The sequence below is a fragment of the Diabrotica undecimpunctata genome, chromosome 1, assembly GCF_040954645.1.
Source record: "Diabrotica undecimpunctata isolate CICGRU chromosome 1, icDiaUnde3, whole genome shotgun sequence".
Lineage (NCBI taxonomy): Eukaryota > Metazoa > Arthropoda > Insecta > Coleoptera > Chrysomelidae > Diabrotica > Diabrotica undecimpunctata.
The window spans coordinates 60,563,072-60,589,993 of record NC_092803.1 but is presented as its reverse complement, the minus strand read 5'-3'; the positions used below and the strand labels follow the sequence as shown (position 1 = coordinate 60,589,993).

At 31.1% G+C, this 26,922-nt stretch overlaps 1 protein-coding gene across 5 annotated transcripts in view; it reads left to right on the top strand.

Annotated features, from left to right (window-relative positions):
* Window positions 1-25,816, top strand: part of LOC140449922 (very long chain fatty acid elongase 7-like) — a 175,969-nt gene extending 150,153 nt beyond the window's left edge. For all 5 annotated transcript variants that reach the window (XM_072543341.1, XM_072543347.1, XM_072543358.1 and 2 more), the window contains 6 exons: window positions 1,820-1,902; window positions 7,546-7,653; window positions 11,080-11,169; window positions 11,227-11,283; window positions 16,273-16,515; window positions 25,568-25,816. In XM_072543341.1, coding sequence (XP_072399442.1) covers window positions 1,820-1,902; window positions 7,546-7,653; window positions 11,080-11,169; window positions 11,227-11,283; window positions 16,273-16,515; window positions 25,568-25,774 — 788 coding nt within the window. In that variant the 3' untranslated portion in view covers window positions 25,775-25,816. The remainder of the gene's footprint in view (window positions 1-1,819; window positions 1,903-7,545; window positions 7,654-11,079; window positions 11,170-11,226; window positions 11,284-16,272; window positions 16,516-25,567) is intronic.
* The last annotated feature ends 1,106 nt before the right edge of the window (window positions 25,817-26,922 follow it).

Sequence of the window (26,922 nt, the reverse complement as noted above, 5' to 3'; positions counted from 1 at the left end):
CGCGCAGTAGAAAAATTTGATTTACTGTGCGGCGTCCTCTTCTGCGTCCTCATTGATATTCTTCTATGTCATTATCTATTTTTTGTAATATCTGCTCTTTCATATATACTACGAGTATTTTTATATGCAATAGTTAGGAGTGCTATTCCACTATAATTATGGCTTAAACTTTTATCGCCAATTTTTCAAACTAGGTATACTGTGGCTTCGGTCCATTCTTTCGGCAAGTGTCTTTGTTGTCATAATTCTTTCAACAACTTTTCCAAATGCCTAATTAGTACTGGTTCTTCATATTTAAACATTTAAGCTGCTACTTTTGACCCTATTTGAAGCATCTTCTTCTTCTTAACGTGCCCCATCCCTAAGGACATTGGCGATCATCATGGCCCATTTGACTCTATCTGCAGCCGTTTTGAAAAGTTCTATTGTCGTTTTCCCACTTCATTGTCTCAGATTCTTCAGCCAGGACGTGCATCTTCTCCCCGGTCCTCTTTTGCCTTCCACCTTCCCTTGTATGACCAGAAGCATCAATTCGTATTCCTCGTTTCTTAGTATGTGACCAAAGTAGCTCATTTTTTTTCTTTTCGTTCTGAAGCAAACCTTGGAAAATTAGGGAACATAGTTACTAACTTAAGAGTGTACACGAGTCATTCCTAAAATTTTGAGGCAGATAGTAAGAAAATTATGCTTACAAGATTATAATAAACTTCGTCAAGATCAGTGATGAGGCGATCAGTGACAAGAATTTTACGAAGATTTATCTTTTGCCTTCCACCTTCCCTTGTATGACCAGAAGCATCAATTCGTATTCCTCGTTTCTTAGTATGTGACCAAAGTAGCTCATTTTTTTTCTTTTCGTTCTGAAGCAAACCTTGGAAAATTAGGGAACATAGTTACTAACTTAAGAGTGTACACGAGTCATTCCTAAAATTTTGAGGCAGATAGTAAGAAAATTATGCTTACAAGATTATAATAAACTTCGTCAAGATCAGTGACGAGGCGATCAGTGACAAGAATTTTACGAAGATTTATTTCTTTATTAATGTATTGCTCATTACTGTCTCTCTCTTATCTTTCTCCCCTATCCCATCCTCTCTATCTTTTTCGCTATCTCTCGCTTTCTATTTCTCCCCTTTCTATCTCTCTTGCTCTCTCTCACTCTCTGAAGGTTCACATACTGTTCGTAAATATTTTATGTTTGCCTCTATTTACTCGGTGACAAATTATGGAGAATAAAATAATCGCATAGGGTTCATACAGATGAGAGGATACACAAGGAAGCTACGATGCCATATTAAATCAACGACGTTTTAAAAAGCTTTTAAATTCAGCGTAAAACAGGAAAAATGTATAAAAATTATATGGCTTAATATATGACACATGAAATAACGACAGGAAAGAGTAAATATTATAATTTAAATCTTTGGAGTACGGTACCTGGCCTTTAATATTTCTTTCTGACGTTTCATCTGTGAATGCGGTGGACACTAGTAAAGGCAAGGGGCAGATACCAAAGAGACGGATTGTTCTGTTGTATGGGTGGCAATTGGTGGTTCTTGTACGTGATTGCCATTTTATAGTGATTTTTCCGAAGAAGAAGACGACAGTCAGCCTGTTGGTTTTCTTTTGAACTTTTCTGTTGTATTGTTCCAATCTAAGTTCGATCACAGATCCACTAACTGCCGTGTAATTGGAAGTATTGGGTAAAATTAATTGTAGAGTTTTAATAATAATAAAATAATATTTTCCAGTGACTCACACATTTACAAGTATTTTAAAATATATTTTGTTCTTAAATAAACATAAAATTTGTTTGTAGATCACAGAACAAAGGATTTATTTTTAATGTCATCTCCTATACCTACTATGATTACAGTAGCAGTATATTTATATGCAATTAAAGTAAGTATTATGTATTTAAATAATTTAGGCTTTTTCTATAGACTGCTAAATATAATATAGACAGTTGGTACAGTATGAATCCCGTCAGTATAATTATCAACGTTAGAGATCTAAGTTGGCATTACTGCCAAATTACAAAAAAAAATCCTGAATTAATTTTAAATCAAATATATCACATAATTATTGCAGAAGTGGATTATACAACGAAACAAATTAATAATGAATGTAAATACATAAATAAATTAGAAATAGAAAACAAGAATTAAGTAATAATCTTACTTTAAAAACGATTTGAATTGCTTGAGTAGTATAAAGAAGTAAAATAGAATAAAAAACAACAACACTATTTTAATTACTTATTCACTTTGACATGTTTTGTTACAACTAGATTTTTAAATGTTACTTAATCTTTTTTATTCAGCTTTATTTAAATTTCACTTTTCTGATCGATACATTACAATTGTGCATATTATGGTTTTATATAATCTGTGAACAATGTCAAAAGTGTGGTGCAAAGTGTGGTGGAAGTTACACACGAGTACATGCTTTTGTTTCGAGATTTTAGTCTTTCTTATACTTTTTTTATCTATTTTATTGTGTTTCATCATCAGTTTAAACCTATTACAAATGAAGTTTAATTTGAATGCTCAAAGAGCCATAAGACAAAACCACAATAAAAAATTTTAGTATATTTATTTTCCCATGGTAGTCTATTAAAGCCGGAAAATATAACCTCTGCATCCTCAATGAAGCCATTTTCATTACCAGCATTAAGAATATTGCATCTACAAAAACATTTTATTTCAACACCTTTATGTTTATATTATGATTAAATATATTACCGTTTTCCATCAGTTTTAATATATTTTACACTTCTTTTATTCTCATTTTGCCATGAGCAACATATAGATCCATTCTGAAATATCAAAGTTTCATCTATAAAAACAAACTTGTATTAGAGTTCTTTAAGTTTATAATTTTTAATACAATCTCAAAAATTCTGCTCTCTTCACAGCAATATGAAAAAAATTCTGCTCTCTTCCATCAGTCCTCGCCTTAGATTATCTTTTAGCCATTTAAAACCAATGTATTTCACTAAAACACTGAGTGACATGCGACAACCACTAAATAGTTTTTTTTCTTCAATTGAATCCATAAAGAGGTTAAAGGTACATGTTCTTCTAAAAAGAATTAAATTTGATTTCATGTTAAACAAATTTGTTTAACTTAATATATTTTATGGTATCTAACAAAAAGTATACTTCGTTCATACGAACTGTAAATTGTATTACGAATTTGGCTTATATTTATTATTTCAGTATTGGTAACTGCCTAAGATATCCATGCACAGGTATCCATGAACTAAAATCAATGCTACAAGATTTAAATCACAAATCGAATCAAATAGGATTAAAAATGAATCTCGACAAAACAAAGATATTAAGCAACAGCCTAGAAAACATCACGATAGATAACATCAATGTAGAAAAGGTAGAACAATATATATATCTAGGACATGCAATTAAAAACGAAAAGGAAAATCAAACCCTAGAAATTAAAAGAAGGACACAATTATCATGGGCTGCTTTTGGGAAGTTGAGCTTTATTTTAAAAGACAGAAAAATCCCAATACACTTAAAACGAAAAACCTATGACACTTGTATACTACCAGTTGCAACTTATGGATTGGAAACTATGGCAATTACAAGAAAAATGGCAGAACAATTAAGAGTAACTCAACGGGCCATGTAGAGGGCCATGTTAAATATAAGCCTCAGAGACAAAATTCCTAACACCGAAATACGTCGAAGAACTAAAGTAACCGACATCATGGAAAAAATAGCGACATTGAGATGGCAATGGGTAGCACATGTAGCAAGACAAGACCCCAACAGATGGTCTCATAAAGTGACATTCTGGAGACCTCGAGAAACAAAAAGAAGCGTGGGAAGACCCAAAAAGAGATGGATAGACGATATAACAGCTGTAGCTGGAAAGCAGTGGATGAGAATTGCAAAAGATAGGGAAGCGTGGAAACAATTGGAGGAGGCCTATGTCCAACAATGGATGAATGAAGGCTGAAGAAGAAGAGAAGAAGAACTGCCTAAGAGATAGAACTCACAGTTAAAATGTGTAAATTTAAAGCTGCAGCTACACGCTAAAACAAGAATGTATATTTTAAGCATCTTATTACAAACACGTTCTCATGTCACATTTTGGAATTAAATTACAGTAATTTTGTTCTAAAAAGAACAGACTTTAATTAAAAGTAAATAATAAAAATATTTCTAAAGTGTCAATACCGCAACTAACCGTCAAATAAGTGTTAGCAATATAATGCCAAACAAGTGATTTGGACAAGTGTGCTTTATAAAAACGTTTTAGAGTGTACTTATACAAATTAAATGAAACAAGTTATGGTGTATTTCTTTAAGTTCATATTAATAGAAATCTTCAAATATTATTTCTACGCGTATATAATAAAATATGTCTAGTGACTTAAATATTTTGTGTTGGTGTCATGTGACTTCAGTTACTATGACGCAGATAACGTGGATCGAGATTTATACTGTACCAACTGTATATAAAGTGTTTTACGTGGAACGTGCATTAATTTATTTATCAAAATAATCGGATTTGTAATAGAAAAATTCTCACTTCCGCATAACTGTACTTGATCTCCATGTCTCAAATATATAAAGTTCGATATCAGTCATAGTAAAATCGGAAATAATCATTAATATATCATTGCATTTTTAGATTTTGCCTAATATTTTAGGTAAATTTTATATATGGTACTTTATTTTTTATAAAGAAAAACACCAACTGATTTACAACTATTATTCTGATGTTAAATTTAATTATTTTTGGGGAATACCTCAGCCATATCTTGAAATTATATTTATTACGTAATAATTTCATTGTATGTAAATTTTAAAACCACAAAATGTAATAAAAAAATTAAACAACATTTATGAAATATGCAAATCGTAATTAAAATTTACATTATTTTCCGCAATTAAATATTTAATTACGCTTAGGGCCATTAATAAAATTCATTCTTCTTACATAATTTATTGGAAAATGAAGAATATGAAGATGGTTGATGCTATATACGATGCTCGTGCGCTGAGTTTAAGCACTAAAAATGAAGACAGCGCTACGTGCCTCATCTGAAACTACAGGTGAGGTAAAACCTGGCCCTTAAGTCCCCAGGTAGAATCTAAGACAAAGGTAATCTGTTGGATATACACATCAGTAATACGAACAACAATTACATGTCAATTACAAGTCAGTATTTGTATGGCAAATCAGATGAAAAAGATGCTTATCTTCCAAGTCTTCTGAAAGTTCATCAATCCAGCTTTTTATTTGTACAGCATTTTTGTGAGTCTTTCTTTCTTCTATTTTTTTCTATACCTACTCTATACTCTCATTCTAAGTAATAAGTACAGTATTGCTCAAAATAAACAGTACTGAAACTGAAACATAGATGTCTCTTTGTGTGCGCTGTCATATTCAAATGAACTAGTATAGACCTGTCAAGTAATCCTTAAACAATTAATTATTAAGGCTTAATTGTTACAAATTGTGTTAAGTACAGAGGAGAAAGTGTTTCTTGTGGAGCATTATTTTCACTCGTACGGAATCGGCCGACTTAATAGTGCAAGTCTGCAATACGTGTGTGATCAATCGACACAACGGTTTATTAAACGTTTTCCAAGTAATACTGTGAGTTTTGAAGGTTGTTGAAAAGTTTAGAAATAGGGGTAATGTATTGTGCCAACGAAAATAAAACTCAGAACTTCCCAGGACAGTTAACAACAACAAAAACCATGAACGTGTTTTTGAGCGAATCTTGGAAAATCCGAAAGCCAGCCAGACAAAAACAGCATTGCATCTTGGCTTAAAACGAACTTCCTTGCAAAGAATTCTGAAGAAGCTGGATGCATGTATGTGATTTAGGTACATCAACAATTACATCCTAGGGATTATCACAGTAGAGTGGAATATTGTTCCAGAATTCTTGCATTACAGTATGAAAACCTAAATTTTTGAAAAATGTATGGTTTTCAGACGAAGCACATTTTCATTTTTCAGGCTATGTAAATCGTCGCACAAATCGATTTCTGGGCTTGGTCAGACCAGATGAAGTTCAAGAAGTTTCTTTACATATCGCAAAAGTGAGTGTCTGGTGTGCAGTTTGAGCACACGGAATCATTGGTCCATACTTTATCGAAGAAAATGGTATGCAAATCACACTTAAGCAACAAAGATACATTCAAATTTTAACACGCTTTATCCCTGATCTACGTCAATTTTGTCGTGCACGTAATTTGGCATTTCGAGACCAATTTTTCCTACTGCTGTCGCAGTTCGTCAATTTCTTCAGGGACTTTTTTCAAACAAATTCATTTCACGATTTACTGACTTCCCCTATCCTGCAAATTCTCCAAAATTAACATCTCCAGATGCATACATTTGGGGCATGGCTAAAAATGCCGTTTTTAAACGGGCACTACAAACCATCAATGAGTTAAAGGATGCCGTTAGAGCCTTCTTCGCGGACTTGAGACAACCTTTATTCCATAACATTACGAGAAATCTGGAATATCGGTATGAATTCTATCTTGAGAGAGGAGAAGCTCATTTAGAACATATTATAAAGTGTCAAGAATATATATTTTTTAAAACAATAAAATAATTACAAGTTCAGTACTGTTTATTTTGGGCTATACTGTATAATAAAAACATTAAGCTCTGATGGTAAGGGAATAATAAAAGAAGTGACTGCTTACATACTCTATTCCTGGTCCACCTGGTGCCTTCACCACAGTAAATTAGCTTCGGGTTAATATGAGAGCTCTGTGAGAGCACTGAGCTGAGTACTCTACGAGAGTACATCAGGACAAAATAAAAAGTCTATGGGTTATTGACGGAGAGCTCATATATAGCAGATCGGCTCACGTGCTACGAACTTGTATGTTAATGTATGTAAAATATGTCAATTGCCTGCAGTGCTGTACAGTTTACGGCTTCCAGAAGAAAAGCTTTAAGGGACTGACGTCAGTTGTTGCTAAGGTTATAGGTGATCTCTAAACACGTTCCATTTTTAATTTGCAACTCAACATCTTGACCCTTTACTTTAAATTTTTACAACTTCATAAAAATACCATAAAAATACAATAATAATGTGTGTTTTTCTCTTTCGACTACAAAAATATATTGTATAGTCTCTGTAACTCGGAATATACATTGTAAGTTTTGTCTACAAGTGGAGATTTTATTACTTTATTATTGTTTAAATTTGAGTGTAAAGTTTTTGTAGCTACATGTTAGTACATGACTGATAAAATATTTTCTAGGTTATTTGACTGATATTGAACTTTTAAATTTGCTCTTTACTTTTACCGGAATTTAAAATCTTTAACATTTTCGCTATGGTTTATACGATCCTGTTATTCATTATCAGGGTAACCTCAATTGCCTCATATTTTGTAGATCTTTTTAAATTAGTCAATATAGATATAACTGTTTTAGTTAATGATAAATAAAATGTTGTAAAAATAAAACAGATTTTAAAGGCTTGTAACATGTGAATATGAAATAGTTCTTAATAATATGTTTTCAATAATTTTTTAGGTAGCGCTCCCAGCTTATATGAAAAACAAAAAACCATACGCACTTAAAAATGTAATATTGTTTCATAATTTTATACAAGTACTCATAAGCACTGCCTTATTCGTAGGGGTAAGTAAATTCTCATATATGTTGTAAGTATATAATAAATATTTGTTCCTAAAAAGGTTGTGACTTATCATGGCAATTCGTATTTTTGAGGCCATTGCTCTGAACGCAAGAAGAATTTTGAAATAAATCCAAACAAGGTGATCAAATTATTTAACCGGGAAATACGTCTTTATCCTCGACCTCGTGTTTCTATATTTTATTATTCTTTACCAGATCTACTCTTCTTATTTTCAGCCTTTTTCAGTAAGTACACTGTTCAAAGGCGGTCTGTGTGTTGACAATCTTTTCCTGCTTTCCTATATTTGCCTTAATTTCTTCATTTACTCTTTATTTTAATTTTGTTTTATACAATATGTTCATAATAAGTAAATTCCTGCTCTCATATTATTAAGTTTAACTGTAAATAATATAATTACTGGTTTGCTTTATTGCACTTGATTATTGTAAAGTTGGTCAAATATATTTTTTTTACTTTTATTTCAACTATCTATAATACAATTTATTTGGCTCGGTAATTTAGAGCCCTAGTCATTTCAATATGAGTAATATAGCCGGTAAGCTTAACAGAAATTTTTCAATCGTCTTAGATATACCTGTACTTCCATCAGTAAGTTTCAACCCGTCTACACTACTAAAGCTACTTCTACGATAACAAATGAGAGTATCAATCGTGAGTTTTAGAGTCAAACTCAATTAACGCATAAATTTTACTATATTTTATAGCGCCCCAGTTGTGTTTTATTAAATGAGTCTCATACTCAAATATTGCGTTTTTAATTTTGGAAGTGTCTCTTACTTTTTTGTAGTTAATTTTTAACACATATCATAAAGTAGGTTATTTGAGGACATCAATTCTTCTGCTTAGGGTGCCTGTCCGTTTCGAACGTTGGCGATCATCCTGGCTATGATGAACTTTGTTGGTTGCTATATGAAATAGCTGTGTTGAGGTCTTTCTATACGATGCTCTCAGGTTAGCAAGCCAGGATATTCTTCTTCGTCCTGGTGCCCTTTTTGCTTCAATTTTACCTTGAAAATGCATTGAAGTAGCTCGTATCTGCCTTGATTTCTCATTATATGTCCCAAGTACTGCAACTTCTGGCCTTTCACGATGTTGACCAAATCCGCGGTTGTGTTCATCCTCCGTAGTACTTCTTCACTTTTGACTTTGTCTGTCTATGGTATCTTCAGGATCCTTCTTTATAACTATAGCTCAAAAGCCTGAAGTTTTGATAGAGTTTTCGCCTTCAATGTCTACGTTTCTACTTCGTACAGAAGCACTGAGTACACGTAACATTAAAGGAGCCTTATTTTTGTTTCTAGGGTGAAGTCATAGCTCTTGAACATAGAACTCATAGTCAAGAATGCACTTTTTGCTTTTCCGATGCGATTTAATCTCTTGGGTATTGTTTCACGACTCATTGATTATAGTTCCTAAGTAGTTGTACTGTGAGACACGCTCAATTCTCATTTGATTCACATACAGATTTGCTTCAGTTATGTTTTCCTTGCTGATGATCATTAGCTTTCGTTATTTTGTTCGTTTAGTTTTGCAGTCCTTCTATGTAATTGGAAAACACTATTGTATCATCTGCATACCGCAAGTTTTCTGTAGCTTGACTCCATTTATTGAGATGCCTTCATCAATATCGTTTAGAGCCTCTTCAAAAATGTGCTCCGGGTACAGATTGAATATCAGTGGTGAAATTATGCACCCCTGTCTCACTTCCCTTAAGATTTTGACCTGATCTGTATATTCTTTATCTATTCGAAGCACTGCTAATTGATTCCAATACAGGTTAGCTATTATTTTTAGGTATTTTCCGCCAATCCCTGTCCTCTTCGGCACTTCCATCATTTGTTAATGCCCGACTCTATCGAAAGCCTTCTTGTAGTCAATCAGGCATGCAAAAACATCACAGCTGACATCTCTACATTTCTAAAACAATACCTGCACGCTAAATAAATCTTCCTTCGTACCAACGGCGTTCACAAATACAAACTGTTTGATCGCAATTTGTTCCTTGCATTTCCGGTAAATTCTTTTGTGGATGACTTTTAAAAACAGCTTCAGCAAATGGCTCATTAGGCTTATGGTCCTATAGTCTTCACAAACTTTTGCTCCTAATTTTTTGGGCAATGACATGAAATATTTTTACGCTTTTGAGTTTTCGAAACTTTCCAGCGATTTCCTTTACCTTTCGATGGACATTGAAGTTATCATATCGACTCTGATACTCCTCTATTTCTTTGTTTTTTGTTTCTATTTTACTTCTCTTATCTTTCTTCTGACGATGGCATGTATTCTCTTATATTCTTGGAGATTTTCTTTGTTTTTTTTCTCTGATTCATAAGTTCAAGCATTTCATCGGTCATCCACGATTTCCGTTTCTCTGTATCTTTCTTCAGGTGTTGTTCTTTTATTTCTCATACTATTTCTTGTATGATGGTCAGACTTTCCTCAATATTTCCTGCATTTCTGCATTTTAGCACCTGTTTATTGAGGTTTTCACTCACCTTCAGTCGAGTATTGGGATCTTTTAGTTTTCTAACATCATACTTCTTCATCGACTTACTTGTAACCTTCTTCAATCTGATTTTAAAATTACCTACAACTGGTACATGATCACAATTTATGTCTGCTTCCGGGTATATTTTGACATATGTACAGCTGTTCCTATACCTGTTATTTGTAGCATGTAATCAATCTGATTTCTTACAATCCTTCCCACAGAATGCTGTGGAGATTTCCTGGTGTACAGTTTCATTGAGTGTAGCTTAAACCAGATGTTTATTATTACTAATTGATTTGCTTTCGCAAAAATCTCCACTGTACCTGCCCTATCATTCCGGTTTGGTAGTCTAAATGGTCCAACTGCAGATGATGTTTTGCTGGCCCCAACTTTGGCATTGAAGTCACTAATGACAATTATTAGGTGTTGCTTTTTCAACCTTTTCACGACTTTATTAATGCTATGGAATAGTTCTTCTACCTCTTCTTCTGTTTCTACTATTGTAGGTGCATACACTTGAATTATATTGATGTCGATTGGTCTTACTTTCAGTTGTACGAGAATTACTCTGCTGAGATTGGGATGAAGTTGTCAACAGATTTTGCCACTTCTTTTGTTAATATAATGCCGACACCTAATTCATGTTTACCGTTATCTGTTTCAGAATAGTAAACGCGTTTTTCCCTGATATTTAATTTTTCACAGAATATTTAATTTTATTTGTGCCATTTCTTGTATTGCATTATATTTTACCTTCCTGTGCCATGGTTTTCCAATTACCTGCAAGAAACATATAAAAGTCATGCCAATTAATTTTTATTTTCTTGTTTTGCTTGATCAAATGATAATGGTTAATCTGTATTGTTAAATTTATGTAATTCGTATAGATATTGTTAAACTTTTTTATATGTTCTAGTTCTTACTTGCCGGCTGGTACCCCATTAAATATGACTTAAAATGCCAATCGTTAAAGCTACCAGATAATATAGAGGGAGCTGGCATCAAGGTAAATATTTATAAGAATTTGTGAAATATCTATTACGTAAAAATTTGTTTGTTTTAGATAATGCATATGTCATATGGGTACTATTTATCAAAGTTTGTAGAATTGTTTGATACAGTAAGTATATATTTGTTTTATTAATTTTTTCAACCATTTCGTATATAGTTCTCAGCTCTAAACGTTTATTATCATAATTCATTAGCCATCCCTATACATATTTTTTATTTTGTACTATAGGGCGTAAAAAAATTGTAATTAGAGCAGGCCTTGAAATAAGACTCCTTCTTTTAGATGGTCGTTAACCTTGTGGTCAGACGCCTTAGTTTACTTGGGCAGCAAAAAACTGTACGTTTTTTCTATTTAAGAACCATACATTTATCTACTATATCTGCCTTGAGTATTTCGCAGATGTTTTGTCAAAGATATCGGCGAATATTTGGAATGGTTATTTTGTGCTCCATCCAAAAATTTTAAATGGTTATGGGTTAAATCATCCATTTACTGTTCCCGTGACAAAGGTTGATCAAAGTTAATCAAACGTGTCAACCCCTCCTTTGGTTTCATTTTAGTTTAAAATTATCGCCCGTTTACCATTCTCTTTAGAAATTTTCATTCCTTCATGAATTGTAGATAGCAATAAAATGCATTTATTCTTTTTTGACATATTTTAGACGACATCAACGTTTTCCATTTACTAAAATAATACATTAAAGTTTTAGGATGTCTTCCATAGGTTTCTAAAAGTTCTGGGGTATCTCTTTTTTATTTTTCCTTATTGTTCCCAACATAGTAAGCTTTTATGATTCTTTCAGTAGCTTATCAGCAAAGCCAACCGAAGGGAACCAATTGTCCACAGTTGTATTTCGATTGCTGATGTAAATAGTTTTGTTAGTTGTTTTACTGTTGGGTGTAAATATCTTAAATGGACATCTGCCACATAAACCAACCCGTTTCTCGTCTATAATAACATCAGATGATGGCATGTACGGCGTTCTGCAAGTCTCAATAAATATTTCTCATATTTTACGTATCTGTCCTAAAGGATATTTTTTGTTTTTCTCTTCATTACTTTCTTTATCGTCAAAACTAAAACAATTAACCAAAAATTTAAATCGTTCGTAACACATGCAGGATCTATATAATGAACCAGAAAGAGTTGTACCAAACTACGTTTAATGTCATTAGCTCATCTTTTGAAATATGTAATATCCAGGTTTCGGATTTAGGATACTCGGTACATTGTCTGGTAATTTCTTTATTAGTATGTTAATGAATTATATTGATTATTTTATTGGAAATAAAATACAAGAAGTGATGTTTAATAGATACACACTCTGCAGCATCTCCTGTACTAACAGTCAAAAAGTGAATAATATTTCTCCTAGCAGTTCCTTTATATTTAATTGGTACATAACTCAACATTATTCTGCCTAAAATGTGTAATATCCTACATGTATAACACTGCTACCTTATAATGTGTTGGCCTGACGTCCTTATCTAAATTGCTGTCAACACTGTTATCTGAATTAAGCTCCTAGATTTCCAAATTATCATCTTCCCAATCACTTCCACTATCGTATATTATACGTGAACACTATTTTCTCTTAAAATTGATGACAATACTCAGAAATAACCTTCTTCTACAGTGCCGTGCACCTATAGTGCGTTGGCGAATTATCTTACGGCCAGGCGTCTATCTTTTGCGGCATATAAAAGTTCGCGAGTATTATTTATGCCTGTCCAATTCTTTATATTACGTAGCCACCACATTTGTTTATTCCTCGCGTCTCTCTTGTTCTTATCTTTACTTGGATAATTAGTTGAGGGATTGCGTATTTTCTTCCTCTCAGGATACGGCCTAGATATCCAATTAGAAATAACCAATAATCAAAAATAACTTCAAACGTGCACGCAAACTAACGCCTAGCTCACGACTAATTAGGAAGCTACTAAGACGCATATAGCTGTCAGTTGTAATTCAGTCAGTTTTACGATCGTATAGTATCCAAGGGTTAATAGAAACCAACTAAAATTTCTAGAATCAAGTGGCTAAAAGTTCACACACAGAGAGCAAACAATTGAAAATAAAAATATTGCAGCAGTACTTTTGAAACAATCACACATCTTTCTAACAGTTCTAATCTTCCTAATTTTCTTATCTTTCTATCATTAAAAAAATATATTTTTTTAAAATCTTAATAAAAGTAATATTCATTAATAATTACTGTAATAAATACTACTTTTACTAGATTTCTTTTAAAAAGAGTTAAAATATCAAACGATTCAGCATGACGAACACGCTAGTAGCGAGCAGGAGAAACAAGTGATTTCATGACCTATCTAAATTACGATTTTTTTTCGATAGTTATTATGTAATACTATTATGCAAAAAATTATCAAACTTTTATAAAATACCTAATTACTTTAGTACCAGCTATTTAAAGGGTAACCCCGTTGAGATAGTTAATATGTCTTCACTCCCAGAATTCATTTTTTTCCATGTTTTTAAGTTCTATGTGATTAAAAAATAAAACTCCACAATTTTAGGCCTCTCCTCTCCCCACCCTCTATACCAAAAAAGTATTTTTTTGTTTTTATTTTTTTTTTCGGTGGGTTACAATCGATTTAAACATTTCAAAAAAATCACGCACATTTACAAAACAAAATAGAATAAAATATTGAGGTCACATAAACTACAACAAAAAATGCCGAAACTTCTAGAGAATAAATTATTCATGTCTATTATTAACCTTCTCTCAAAAAATGAAAGTAAAATATACAACAAGAATGACTGAAATTAACATTTCTTCCACTTCAAAAAAAAAATACAACGAAATGTGGAGATCGTCGAATAATTAGTCTAATAAATTATGCTTTGAAGATTCTTCAGATTATTATTAATATACGTATTTGCAAGTGTTATGTATACGTTAAATTTATTGATTTTGAAAAAGCGTCCGATATAGCGCAACATCAAAAACTCATTAATATTATCTTAATCTAAAGAAGATGATTCGTTTAGCACATTACGTGAAGATATTCACTTAATAAGACACCTGTATGCAGATCAGTTGCCAAGACTTTGCATAGAACAGGATTTTTTCATGGAATTTTGCGTAAAGGGAGCAGTGACGTTGTTCATCCTCGCCACTATTTTTTAATACGTTGTTGTAGAAATCATTTGGATTACCTTACAAGATTCAAAAGATGATGCATCAATCAATGAAGAGATACGTTATAATACGCAGCAGGCAGCGTACTACTAGCAGATAATGCCGAAGACTTACAAAATATAACAAACAGTGTAGTAACTACAAGTCAATGGTTAAGACATGAAGGACAAATCATTATATGCAGTTAGCAAAATCAATAATATGCTCATAATTGTATACCAATAACATCAGATTATGATAAAAAATAATGTTGTCACTTTTACAAAATTAATATTTGACTATAAAAAGCAAGCTAGAAGTGCATTTAATTTCATGACAAATATATTTTGTAACATAAACTCCAATCTGGGGACTCTTCAATGTTATGACTTTTCTGTCCCCTTAACAGTCGGCTAAAATCGTTTGTAATGTGCCATCGCAGCATTCTTAGAACACCTTTAATATAATCCATCACTAATGAAATAATCCTGGCATGAATTGGAAAAGACCTAGAAATATTGACATCAGTAAAATCCAGAACTGCAGTCTGTTGTGGACACGACATGTAGAATGATAAATACCGTCTGCTACAAGTAATCTAGTTTGTTAATTTTGACATTACAAACAATGACAAACACTGACTAGAATTCAGAATAATATCAGGGCTGTATGATTTGAGACACACTGATATACGTGCGCATCTAGTCACCTGTTTATAGTTCCAGAGTTGTAACACCCAAAACAATATTCAAAATTATAATGGTAATATATTATTTCCAACAAATGGAAATTAACTGCATACTCATCTATATTCAAATTAAAAGGCAGCGATATTACGTTTTAACCCCATATTTGAGTTAGTTAGGAACATTCAAAAGATATTCAACTATTCAACGACGCGACGGGAAGTCCATCCATGATTATGTTCCTCTATATTTTCTCTGGTAATTGTTAATTTTCTTTACTGATAAATATTTAACAATTGTATCAAACCTAAAATAATAAATATATCGGTTTTTATTTGGGCATGGGCTTACCCGAAGATACATATATAGATCAAGAGAAAGCAAGAAAGATAAAGGTTTAGAAAAATATATTGGTTAATTGGAAACTTTCGAAATAAAATAGTGACCGATATGTTAGTATATATCTAATATTATTTAGAGACAATATACGCATTAACATCTTGTAACATTTTGAATCATTTTTTTTCTTATTATCACCTCTGTCAAGTTATACAGGGTGCAGCATTAATGCGATTAACTCCAATTACACATTTGTCATAAGAGATAAGAAAAAAAATATTTAGGTAAGAATATTTATTTAAGTAAAAGTTTTAGTGCAGAAAGCACCATACTTTAAAAATATTTTCACATATACAAGGCCATTTCTATTGACATATCTAAAAAATATCCTGTATATTTTTACATTTTTGGACTCTTTTTGTTTCTTTTCCGCTTTTGCAATATGTTATGAGGTGGTGGATAATTATATTTTATTTTCTTATTAATTTCGTAGCAATATTAAGATCCTGTAGAATTGTAGATATTTGATATCAAACAATCTAAATATGTTTAAACGATTATTAATATAGTCTACTATTGGCCAAAGTGCAAAGCGAAATATTTAATTTTTTTAAACAGGATTGATCCAGAACAAACAAGAAGAGTTTAAAAATGTAAAAATATACAGTGTTTCATAAAAACAGACAAGTTTGTTCAACTATGTCAATATGGATAGCTCTGTATATTTGAAAATATTTTCAAAGTATGGTACTTTCTATGCTCCATCTTTTACTCTAATTTCACTACTAAGTTTTTTTCGTATCTCTTACGACAAATGAGTAACAGGTCCTCTTCGCACTAATGCCGCACTCTATATAGTTTGAATATAACTATCCATAATGACATCCCATAAGCATGGTTGGCGAGTATTTTCAGATATTTTTTTTCAGATATTTTTCGTTTTACGAAAAAAAGATGAGAACGTATCTTTTCTTCACGTCTACCACCACGCCGTCATGCCATTATGGTGCTGGGGCGCAGTAAAATATTTTCCAGAAAGTCAAATGACTCTATATGGAATGATAAACTCGTTTATACATATTGTAATGTATACCTACTATATGCTTAGTGCATTCGGCCCAAAAGTTCAGAAATATTTATGGTGGAAGAAGCACATCACAGTATTACAGTTGGTAAGCAATAATAATAAAAAATATATTAAACGCAAAGCAAATGTTGTTTGAAGTTAGCTATGAACATTGTTAACAATCATAAATATGATACCATTTTTATAATAGATAAATCCTGTAGGTACAATAAAATTCTAGACGCGCTTCCAATACAACAAACAGAATTCAGGAACATGATTTTCGGCTACAAAATTAGTTATGCGCTAAAGTAAAGACGATAGTAATTATTATGAAGTTATTACTGAATGACATCATTTAATAATTAAAACATTTTGAGCGGAAGTAGCGGTAAAAAAAAGTGGTAGAGCAGGCGTTACTGTAGACTAGAGCGAAACTTCATACTATGTTTTGTGTATTTTTAAATTTTAAATAATATTTTTAAAATTGTAGTAATTTTATTATTTATTATTCTTTATATGGATTTTTTGTAGATTTTAATATAATTGAAAAAGTTTACATGTTGTACAACGGACTCTCAAATTCGCGTAAATAGACTATTTCAACTGTTTACAGCGCCTTACTAAGATGTTTCTGTAGTAGAAGGAATGCCACGAAATACGTTTTTCGTGGCGCTACTTCTGTGACGCCGTGTCGTGGCGCTACTTCGGTAACACTCGCTTTCGCATTTTACTATATAAAAAAGTAAGAACGCCATTAGAGAAGCTTCGCTTCAAAATATATGACTACCATAAAAGAAAAACGCGAAGGAAATATTACCCGACATAATGCAGAAAAATTCATAAACGCTATTTGAGCTTCTCAGCTGCTGATTATTTGAGGAGTAACTTAGTTTTGTACCTAAATCTTATTTTAGAAATATTAATATTTATCAGAAACAAGGTTTATTTTAAAAATTTTTGTATACAATTTTGTATATATATATATATATATATATATATATATATATATATATATATATATATATATATATATATGTTATGATTTTTAAGTCCAGATTTGATATTCTCTTCCTCGCAGATATTTTTTCCTTATCTACTTCCTTTAACCCTACACTACTTAACTCTATACATTCAATTACAAAATATTTATTTTTAATTTTTTTGGGAAAAATAATTAAAAAAAGAATGATGAACAAGATTTTTTTTCGAAAAAAGTAGCTGTATTAAATCTGATATATCTATATAAAAGGCTAGGACGACTACTCATACTGTTTGTGCGGAAGGATAACTCCTAGCGCCACCTAGCAAAGACATCTGAACTACCAACTGACATTTCAATCAATATTTTGTTCTTGAAAAGATACGTTTAATTATAACTAATATTATTATAATTAATATAAAGTTAATATAATAATTACTTAATATATTATTATATAATAATTATACATAAAATTATTAATACGAATGTTTTTTTTTCGCAACATTGCAAAAAATATTGCGTGCTGTAATTTTAAGGTAAGATTTACTTAGTAAAATAGTTGAAAGCTTTATGTTAGTTTATATTTATTAGGTTTAAATACAACAAGGTACATACGATGGTTTTTGTACGTAGATCGATTTCAGTAAATTAAACTAAATAAAATTAAATAAAACTAATTAAAATTAAATAAAATTAAATAGAATGAAATAAATACAAAAATTGAATCGAATCGAAACCATAAAATAAATTAAATTAAAATATCTTCTAACCATGGATGGCTCCATGCGTAGACGATAAGAAAGCTATGCTTCCACTCCCAGTGGAGTCTTTCAAATTGTGAAAATTACTATGAGTTGTCACGAATAAACAAATCAAGAATTGAAGCAATTTTTATTTTCCATGTTTGTTTTATTTTTGTATATGATCTGTATTTCACACATGCTACATCCAAAGTACAACCAACTTGCTACTGTCAGTGGGTTTACTCACTTGAATAGGTTTACTGCTAATTAAGAAATTATTAGGAAATGATATGAGGAATTTATTTCCGTTTACTAAAAAAATTAGACGACGTCAGGAGAAATTAGAGAGAGTCAGGAACAATTAGAGAAAGACTCGATACTGAAAATCACCTAATATTTACAGCAATACAATAAAAATTTTACGGCAATTTAACACGATGTAACAAATTTACTATGATCTAATTTTATTACAAAAACTATTACTCTGAATTATAAAAATCATAAATAAATAAATAAAACTAATATTACTTACCTTTAAAATAAAATAAAGCGATTAAAAATGAATTTAATTAAAAAGAAAGAAAGATTTACAACGATTATGTACTCACGTGTAACTGACCACATAATTTTAAACAAACTAGCCGGTTGAAATGGCTGCATATATTTAGTTTTCGACTTAATAACGACTCATGCAACGAAGACTGTAGTAAGTCATTTTAGATAGTTTTGAGAAAATTAATTTACAAGCATAAACACTGGCTAGCAGTTTCTAAAATATCCAAAAATAAACTGTTGAAAACAAAACTTTTGTAAGTAGGTTTATTTAAATGCAGTTTCCAAAATTTATCACCAAAAATATTTTTTCTCAATATATTCTGTTTTTTTTATGAGTTCCTACATTTCTTTGGAAGAACTTAGGGAAAAAATGACGTACGATCATTTTGAAAGAAACATTTTAATACGAACTTTATAATTATATCTTAAATTTCACGAAATAGGTTACATTTATTTCTACTCACTCATCTTCTTCAGATTCGCTGCTACTAGAACTTTTAAAGTCTTGATGTATATCATTCTTCGTCTGTGTCTCCTTCTTTGACCCTAAAAAAAGAAGTTATGGTGAAACACGGTATTGAAGGTGGATCACCTCTACAAAGCTCTAATAAACCTTTCTATTTCTTACTATCAACAGGTTGAGGAGAAGTATAAGGTTTCGGCAACTCAGTGGAATGAGTTTGAAGTTGACTACGCCTACTTTTTTTCAGACATAGAATTCTGGGGGTTTCTGCAAAATCGAATTTAAATTAAACAGTATTAGGTTCTTCTGGTAGCCATAACAATTTCCGCATTTTATTAATTTTTACTGGATTAAAAGTTTCGTCCATTCTTCAGTTGTGATTTTTTGCATTGTCAGAAAATTTTACAAAGTCTGATTGGGACATTTATTTTACTGTGTAGGGTTGGCCAGTTGCTTTAGCCATTTTTATTAATGTGATCCATTGACTGGCGGTATAGACAGCACTCTGTCGCTTTTCAGCTGTCTCTATTACTGCATGCATACCATTTCCTTCATTCTGAGATACCCCTTCTCCAAAAACCTGTGTGTTATGCTTATGTAATTTTAGTAGCATATGCAAACATGGAAAAAATAAAAGGGTTTCTATTTTACCCCCTCAAATGTCGGAGTATAAGATGATACTTTTAACCCCTTTATTTTTTGTGTCCTCAGAAAGTCTAACAAGCAACTACTAATTTCATTTGGTCCCCGTTTCGTCACCTCTTCATACCAAACGTAACAGAATCCTTTATTGTTACCTATGTCGCAGACTGTAAAATTATAATTTGCAATTTTACTTTTATAATAAAATTTACTTACTTCTGATTGAGGGGTAACTAATACCTTTTGCGGGTCAAAACACGCAAGACATAAAGTTTTATGCCCAGTAGCTAGTTCTTTATCCACATCTTTCAATTTTCGGACTGTAACTTTGTAAGTTAGGTTTTGATCATATTTTTCTTTTCAATTTTATGTCATTATCAGCATCTGTATAACGAGCGCATAGTTGACACTGATCTTTTTTTGGTTTAAAGAATGATAATTGAATTCTGAGTTGAAAATTTCACGATATTGCCGTTCACTTGCAATATGTACTGAATTGGTTCCAATATGCTATTTGTACATTCTGTACATTTTATTAATATTTAAACCATCTTCCAAATACATTTTCTTTGAATGTTTTCGATTACAATGGGAAGTAACTCATGGAAACAATTTAATATGAGTTCTCACACTTTCCTTAATATCTTCTGCAATTTTATTGGGTCTTACAGTATGGTGTCCCTGCATATCCTTTTCTAAAGTGCCACCTTCTATAATTTTTTTCAAGCCAGTTGTAACCCAGATTTCCGGTTTAAAAACATTGTTTTACAAATTTTTATTCTTTTATTATCAAGCAAAAAATAATATTCTCGGGAAAAATTGCGCCTTGACACAGTTTTCTTTATTACCTGTTTTTTTTTCTCTTTGATGAACAAGATTTTTGTGATGAAATCCCACTGTCTGGTATGATCTGCTAGTCCTTAATAATTTTCAAATATTTTTTGCCTCTAATTTTCCGAAATTTTTTCCGTGCATCGATTTCTGCAATTCTCGTGCTTTTATGATCCTAGATGGAATTACTTTGCCTGCTCTATTTTCATGTTTATTTCCTACATTAAGTTCTCTTTTAGCCTTATTGTCTTTCCACTCCTGTTGATTTCTTTCGTGTTTGTCATTGCTATTTTTCTTTTTAGTTTAGGTTTATTACTACTATGTTTTTTTTACCTTCTGATTCAGCATTATCATCAATAGGAAAATAATGTGGATGCTCATCGGAATTTTCGATATCATGATAGTTGAAAGAACATTGCTTCTCTGCATAATTAATAATTTTATTCAACACCCAGTTATCACGATAGAATCACTTTCTATCTTTCCTGTTGGTTTCATGGGTATTGGTGACAGCTCTGTAACAATTAGAAACAAGAGTTAAAACTATATGTCTTCTGAACTATATTTTATGATATTTCTAATAGAATTCAGATAAAAACATTACCTACTAGGTATTAATAACTTTTTTGATGGCAAAAGGAAATTTGAAGTGTTACCATATTAATAATATTAGTGCTTTTGTATATATACTTACCAAGGTCAGGTGGTTCACTAATTTTCTTAGATAACTCCAATATACGTTTAATTCGATTCATATTGTAAACTTCAAACGCTCTTCACACAAGGATTAAGCAAATATTTATGTAGGGGCATAACCTCAAAAAGTTATTCACGAAAATGCAAACAAGTCAATAGTAACTCAAAGACGACACAGCACTATCTAGACATTTTGCAAAGAACACTGTAGTAACTCCATATGCGACAAATATTGTTTAAAAAATATGATGATTATGCAGCGAAGATTACAGTAACTCAACTTAATGCAGTTATCGTTGAAAATGTGGTAGGTTATTTGAGATACTATAAAACTGAATTGTGTATTTTAAGTTGTCTATACAGCCGCTAAAGTTACCACAATATTCTATGTTACAGATACTTATAGAATAATTCAGAAAAAGGTAGTAACTCCAATTATACAAAAATTGAGTTACTACAGTTTTCGTTGCATGAGTCGATAAGACAGTTGAATTGGGTTGTAGCGGTACTGACACGGCTCACAGTAAACGAAAAGATAATATACTTACTAATAACCAATATCGGTGAACAAAAATGGTTGTGTATACATTGATACGATAGGCAGTGTAGGGTTAAAGAAACAGTGTTTTATAAAATATCTAGATATTTCTTGTTCGCAGTAGCGCTTAGCTCGTATCTTTGTTGATACCATTATTTGACTTTATTAAATCTATGACGAGAACAATAATTATTTTATTATTATTATATACTTAAATTGAAATCGAGATCATATTATTATTATATACTTAAATCAAAAATCGCAAAAATGACGTACTCAGTAGGATAGATATGAATGATTTTTCAAAACATATATTTAAATAAAAGATTAAAGGTACATACATGGCAGATGAAATGTCTTAATTAATAATTAATTTAGGCTTATATGGTAGGTGCACTGGATCTTTGCACATTGTCATCATTCTTATTATGGGAATAAACTAAAACATGTGAGCCAAACTTACGTAGCGTCGGTTATAAGAATTAGAAAATGGCTTATATTACAAAGGACATTTTTTTACTTCTCTTTTATTTTATTTATTGCATTTTGAAAACTAGGTATACATTTGTGAACTTGATTTTTCAATGTTTAGAAACACATAGGTTGTCGAATAACATCTATATTAAATAAATATTTAAACCGTAGTAATTAGAAATAAAAGTGTTTTCATTGCATATAAAAAATAGATGGGTTTACAAACTTTTGTACCGTATCAACGGCGTTAACAAATCCAAACTGATTGGGCGCAATTTGTTTCTCGCTTTTCCGGTAAATTTTTTTGTGGATGACTTTTAAAAACAGCTTCAGCAGATAGCTCATTAGGCTTATGGTCCTATAGTCCTCACAACTGGTTTTTTGGGCAATGGTACAAACTCCGATTTGCGTCACTCTACTGGTATTTTTTCTGTCTCGTATATTTTATTAAATATTTCAGTTATTATTTTTATTTGTGCTGTATCTAATAGCTTCAGCAGTTCTTAAGGAATTTCATAAAATCCCGGTGCTTTTCCATCCTTTATTTTTTTATGGTTGTCGTTATTTCTTCTGGTAGGATTGCGAGACCTGAATTTTCTTCAATGATGGGCTCTTGTATTGTTCTAAGGTCATGGAAAAGTTTCCCCAAGTATTCTTTTAATACTTGCTTTTTATCTTCTTTGATCATGGCAAGATTGCCTTTATCATCTGTTATTTTTTCGCTGTTGCGTTTTCGGAACTTTCCAGCTATTTCCTTCACATTTCGATGCACATTGAAGTTATCATATTAACTCTGATACTCCTCTATTTCTTGACATTGTTCTGTTTTTTGCTTCTCTTTGGCTTCTCTTATCTTTCTTCTGAAGATGGTAGGTATTCTCTTATATTCTTAGAGATTTTCTTTGTTTTTCTTTCTTTGATCCATAAGTTCAAGTATTTCATCGGCCATCCACGATTTCCGCTTAACTGTATATTTCAGATATTGTTCTTTTATTTCTCTCACTGTTTCTTGTATGACGGTCAAACTTTCCTCTATAATTCCTGCATTTCTGCAGTTTAGCACCTTTGTATTCAGGTTTTCACTTACCTTCAGTCAAACATTAAGATCTTTCAGTTTTCTAACATCATCCTTCTTCATCGACTTACTTGTAACCTTCTTCATTCTGACTTGAAAATTACCTACACCTGGTAAATGATCAAAATTTATGTCTGTCCTCGGGTATGTTTTGACAGATGTACAGCTCTTATTAGCTAGCTTGTAATTAATCTAATTTCTTACAATCCTTCAAAACAGGATCCTGTGGATATTTCCAGGTATACAGTTTCCTTGGGTGTAGCTTAAACCAGGTGTTCATTATTACTAATTAATTTGCTTCCGCAAAAATCTCCAATGTATCTCTTCGATCGTTCCGGTTTCCTAGACCAAATAGTCCAACTGCAGATGATGTTTTGCTGGCCCAACTTTGGCGTTGAAGTCACCCATGGTAATTGTAAGGTCTTGATATTTCAACCTTTTCACGATTTGATTAATGCTATGGTATAGTTGTTCTTCTACCTCTTCTCCTGTTCTGGCACTTCCCCGTGATAATCAGCTACTTTAGATTTTGAACAAAATAATAAACTTTCTTCAGTATCAATTTCTTTTGATGAAGTAGCATGAACAATTATAAAATATTAACCATCATACCCTTCTGGTTTACGTACACTTACAACAGTATTGTCTTGCCAGGAAATTTTTTGGTGTCCCTTTGAATACATTCACGTTTCATTAAAAAAAAAACAAAGCCGTTGGGATGCACACTATTAATTTACGAAGGAACTTGCTCGTAAAACACCAGTACTGGTTCACTCAATTAATACCTTTCGATTATTGTCCGTTTTGTATTTAAATCCAAATTCCTTTATCAACATGCTAATAGATGTTTTGCCAATAAGTACAACTGCTTTATACCTGAATTATTAGTTATAGTTATAAAAATAACATGTTTCTCTAAAAAAAAAACAACATATAAGTACACAACAAATCGCACTGTTCTAACTAGTTCAATGTAAAGAAAATAAATATTTTGCTTTTCATGTTTAAATTATATTTTCTTTTTATCTTAAATGGTCACCTTCTCTTAAAACTATGTATTATTAGAAAACTCTTAAAATTGACCTAATATTAATTGCATCCAGTACACATTTTCTTAAACTACTTTTATCAATCAGTCTTTTTTTTACAAAATACGTTTATACGTGTAAATAAATAAAATATTAAAATAAAAATATGTATTGAATAAAAAATACTTTCTGGTTTATTATCAATTCAAAGAATATGATTATTTTTTTTCTTTTTATAATTCTACATACTATCCGTCGTAATATTTTTAATGCAGCAGCTACTCTCAAAAACAAATAATTGTTCAATGATAAGTAATTTGACAAGTGAACATACATTTTAATATATTACTTGTAAAACAGATGAAAATGCCTCCAAAGGCCATTTAATCCTTTTTCCTAATCCGAAATATTCCAACGTATTGACTACAAGTTGTTATGCTTGAGAATGAAATGGTTTACCAGGCATACACTAAAAATAAAAATCGTTTAAAAAATTTTTTCATTCCGCTGTAGTGACGTGGTTTTAGCCAGATTTAAAATACGAAAATGAATTAAATATTTAAATAACACGAAAATAATTATTAAACACTCTACAAACGCTTTCAAAACAAAACTTTTAATTGACAGTAGGTAAATCAATCACCAACCATCGTCTTATTGCTGTCTTTATTCAACTTTATTTAATGAATTCTGTTATGTATGGACAGGCAGCTTGAATAGTTGGTTTTAGTTTCTGTGAGTAGGAAAGAGACGTAATATAAAAAATTATTTATGAATAATGTCCTACTTCTGCAAAGGTCCAGCGGATGAACTTAACTTCAATTTTGCTAGTAATCTTATCGAAAAAACGTCATAGATCACTAAGTGGTTGCGAAATCTTGCGGCCTAACCAAAATTTATAATTTTTACTTTGGATGTAAGAAGTAGATACATTACTGTATGTAAAAAAGTAATCATAAAAGGAACTAATAAATAGTAGGTTAAATGTTTATAGTGGTCTCAGGATTTAACTGTTATACTAAGCCAGTAGTAAGGAAAATAGAATATTTGGTTTTATCTAACCAAATGTACACTTTTGCTTATATTATGCTTACTAGCATGTCTATAACTTTAAATTTTGTTCTTTTCTAGATTCAGTTTACAATAGGCGCTGTTCATTCCTTCCACTTACTCATCAAGGGTTGCCTTGTGCCCCGATTGCTCAGTTTTTCCTTGTTTTTGGAATCAATCTTCTTCTTTTACATGTTTGCCAAATTCTATTTGAAGGCTTATGAAAAGAAACCTGCGAAACATTTAGCTGCTAATGGACACCAGAACAATGTTAAAAAAGAAAACTAGAATGTAAAAATTGCTACTGTAAATAAAATATTTATTTAGAAATGTGTTTTATTTCAATATATATATATATATATATATATATATATATATATATATATATATATATACATATATATATATATATATATATATATATATATATATATATATATTTATATATATATATATATATATATATATATATATTTATATATATATATATATATATATATATATATGTATATATAATTAAATAAATGATATTTATTTAAAAGTTAGAAAATATAGGGGTTTTCTTTGGGTCTCCGAATAATACTTATCTTTTTATTAATTTAAGGCAAGTACTTGTACACTGCTTGCTTCATATGGTCTATTACAGTTGTGCCGTGTCTTTACAACAAATTGTAAGTATTGTAATTGCAACACTGTATATAAAAAGTGGTAAGATATTTGCGGAATTCCAAAAGAGCTAAAAACAAAGATATCAATGTTCCTGCATCAAACCTCATCCAGCTCTCTGAAGACATACTCATTCACAACCAAATTTAAGTAATACTTTTTAAACAGTCCTACCTAGATCACCTTTATGTAATCAGATTATTGGTAGTACTGCACGGTTGAGATAATCATTCAAAAACCGAGTCAATTAGTTAAGTGTTATAATTATTATTAAATTATTAATATTAATATTATATTCCCAATCACAAATTAAAACCTTAATTTGTAATCTCACATTCGTCTTAACATACTATATACCTACCTACTTAATTTTTTACCTATATAATATAATTTAATGACAAGGTTATTTAGCGTCTGTGTAAGCATCTAGGTACAAAGGTACAAGTTACGAAGTACAAGGAAATGACATTTTTGATAATTTGTAGTTATATCTGAATTTATAAAATGGGGTTGAACTCTGGTGAGTTCGTAGTCTAACAGAATATTTACCTTAATAAAGAACGTTCAGTCAGTTTGAAGTTACATCGAGTGTACTTAATTTCGGACATAGGGCATTTGAATTGTACTTTATTTGAATTGTACTTTATTTGAATTTATACGCTAGCACAATACCTATACGGATCTTTAAAACACTTTAAGGATTTTTAAGAAACTTCAAAGATTTTACAAACGAATGTATGGATCTTTAAATACCTTCTTGGGTATTTAAG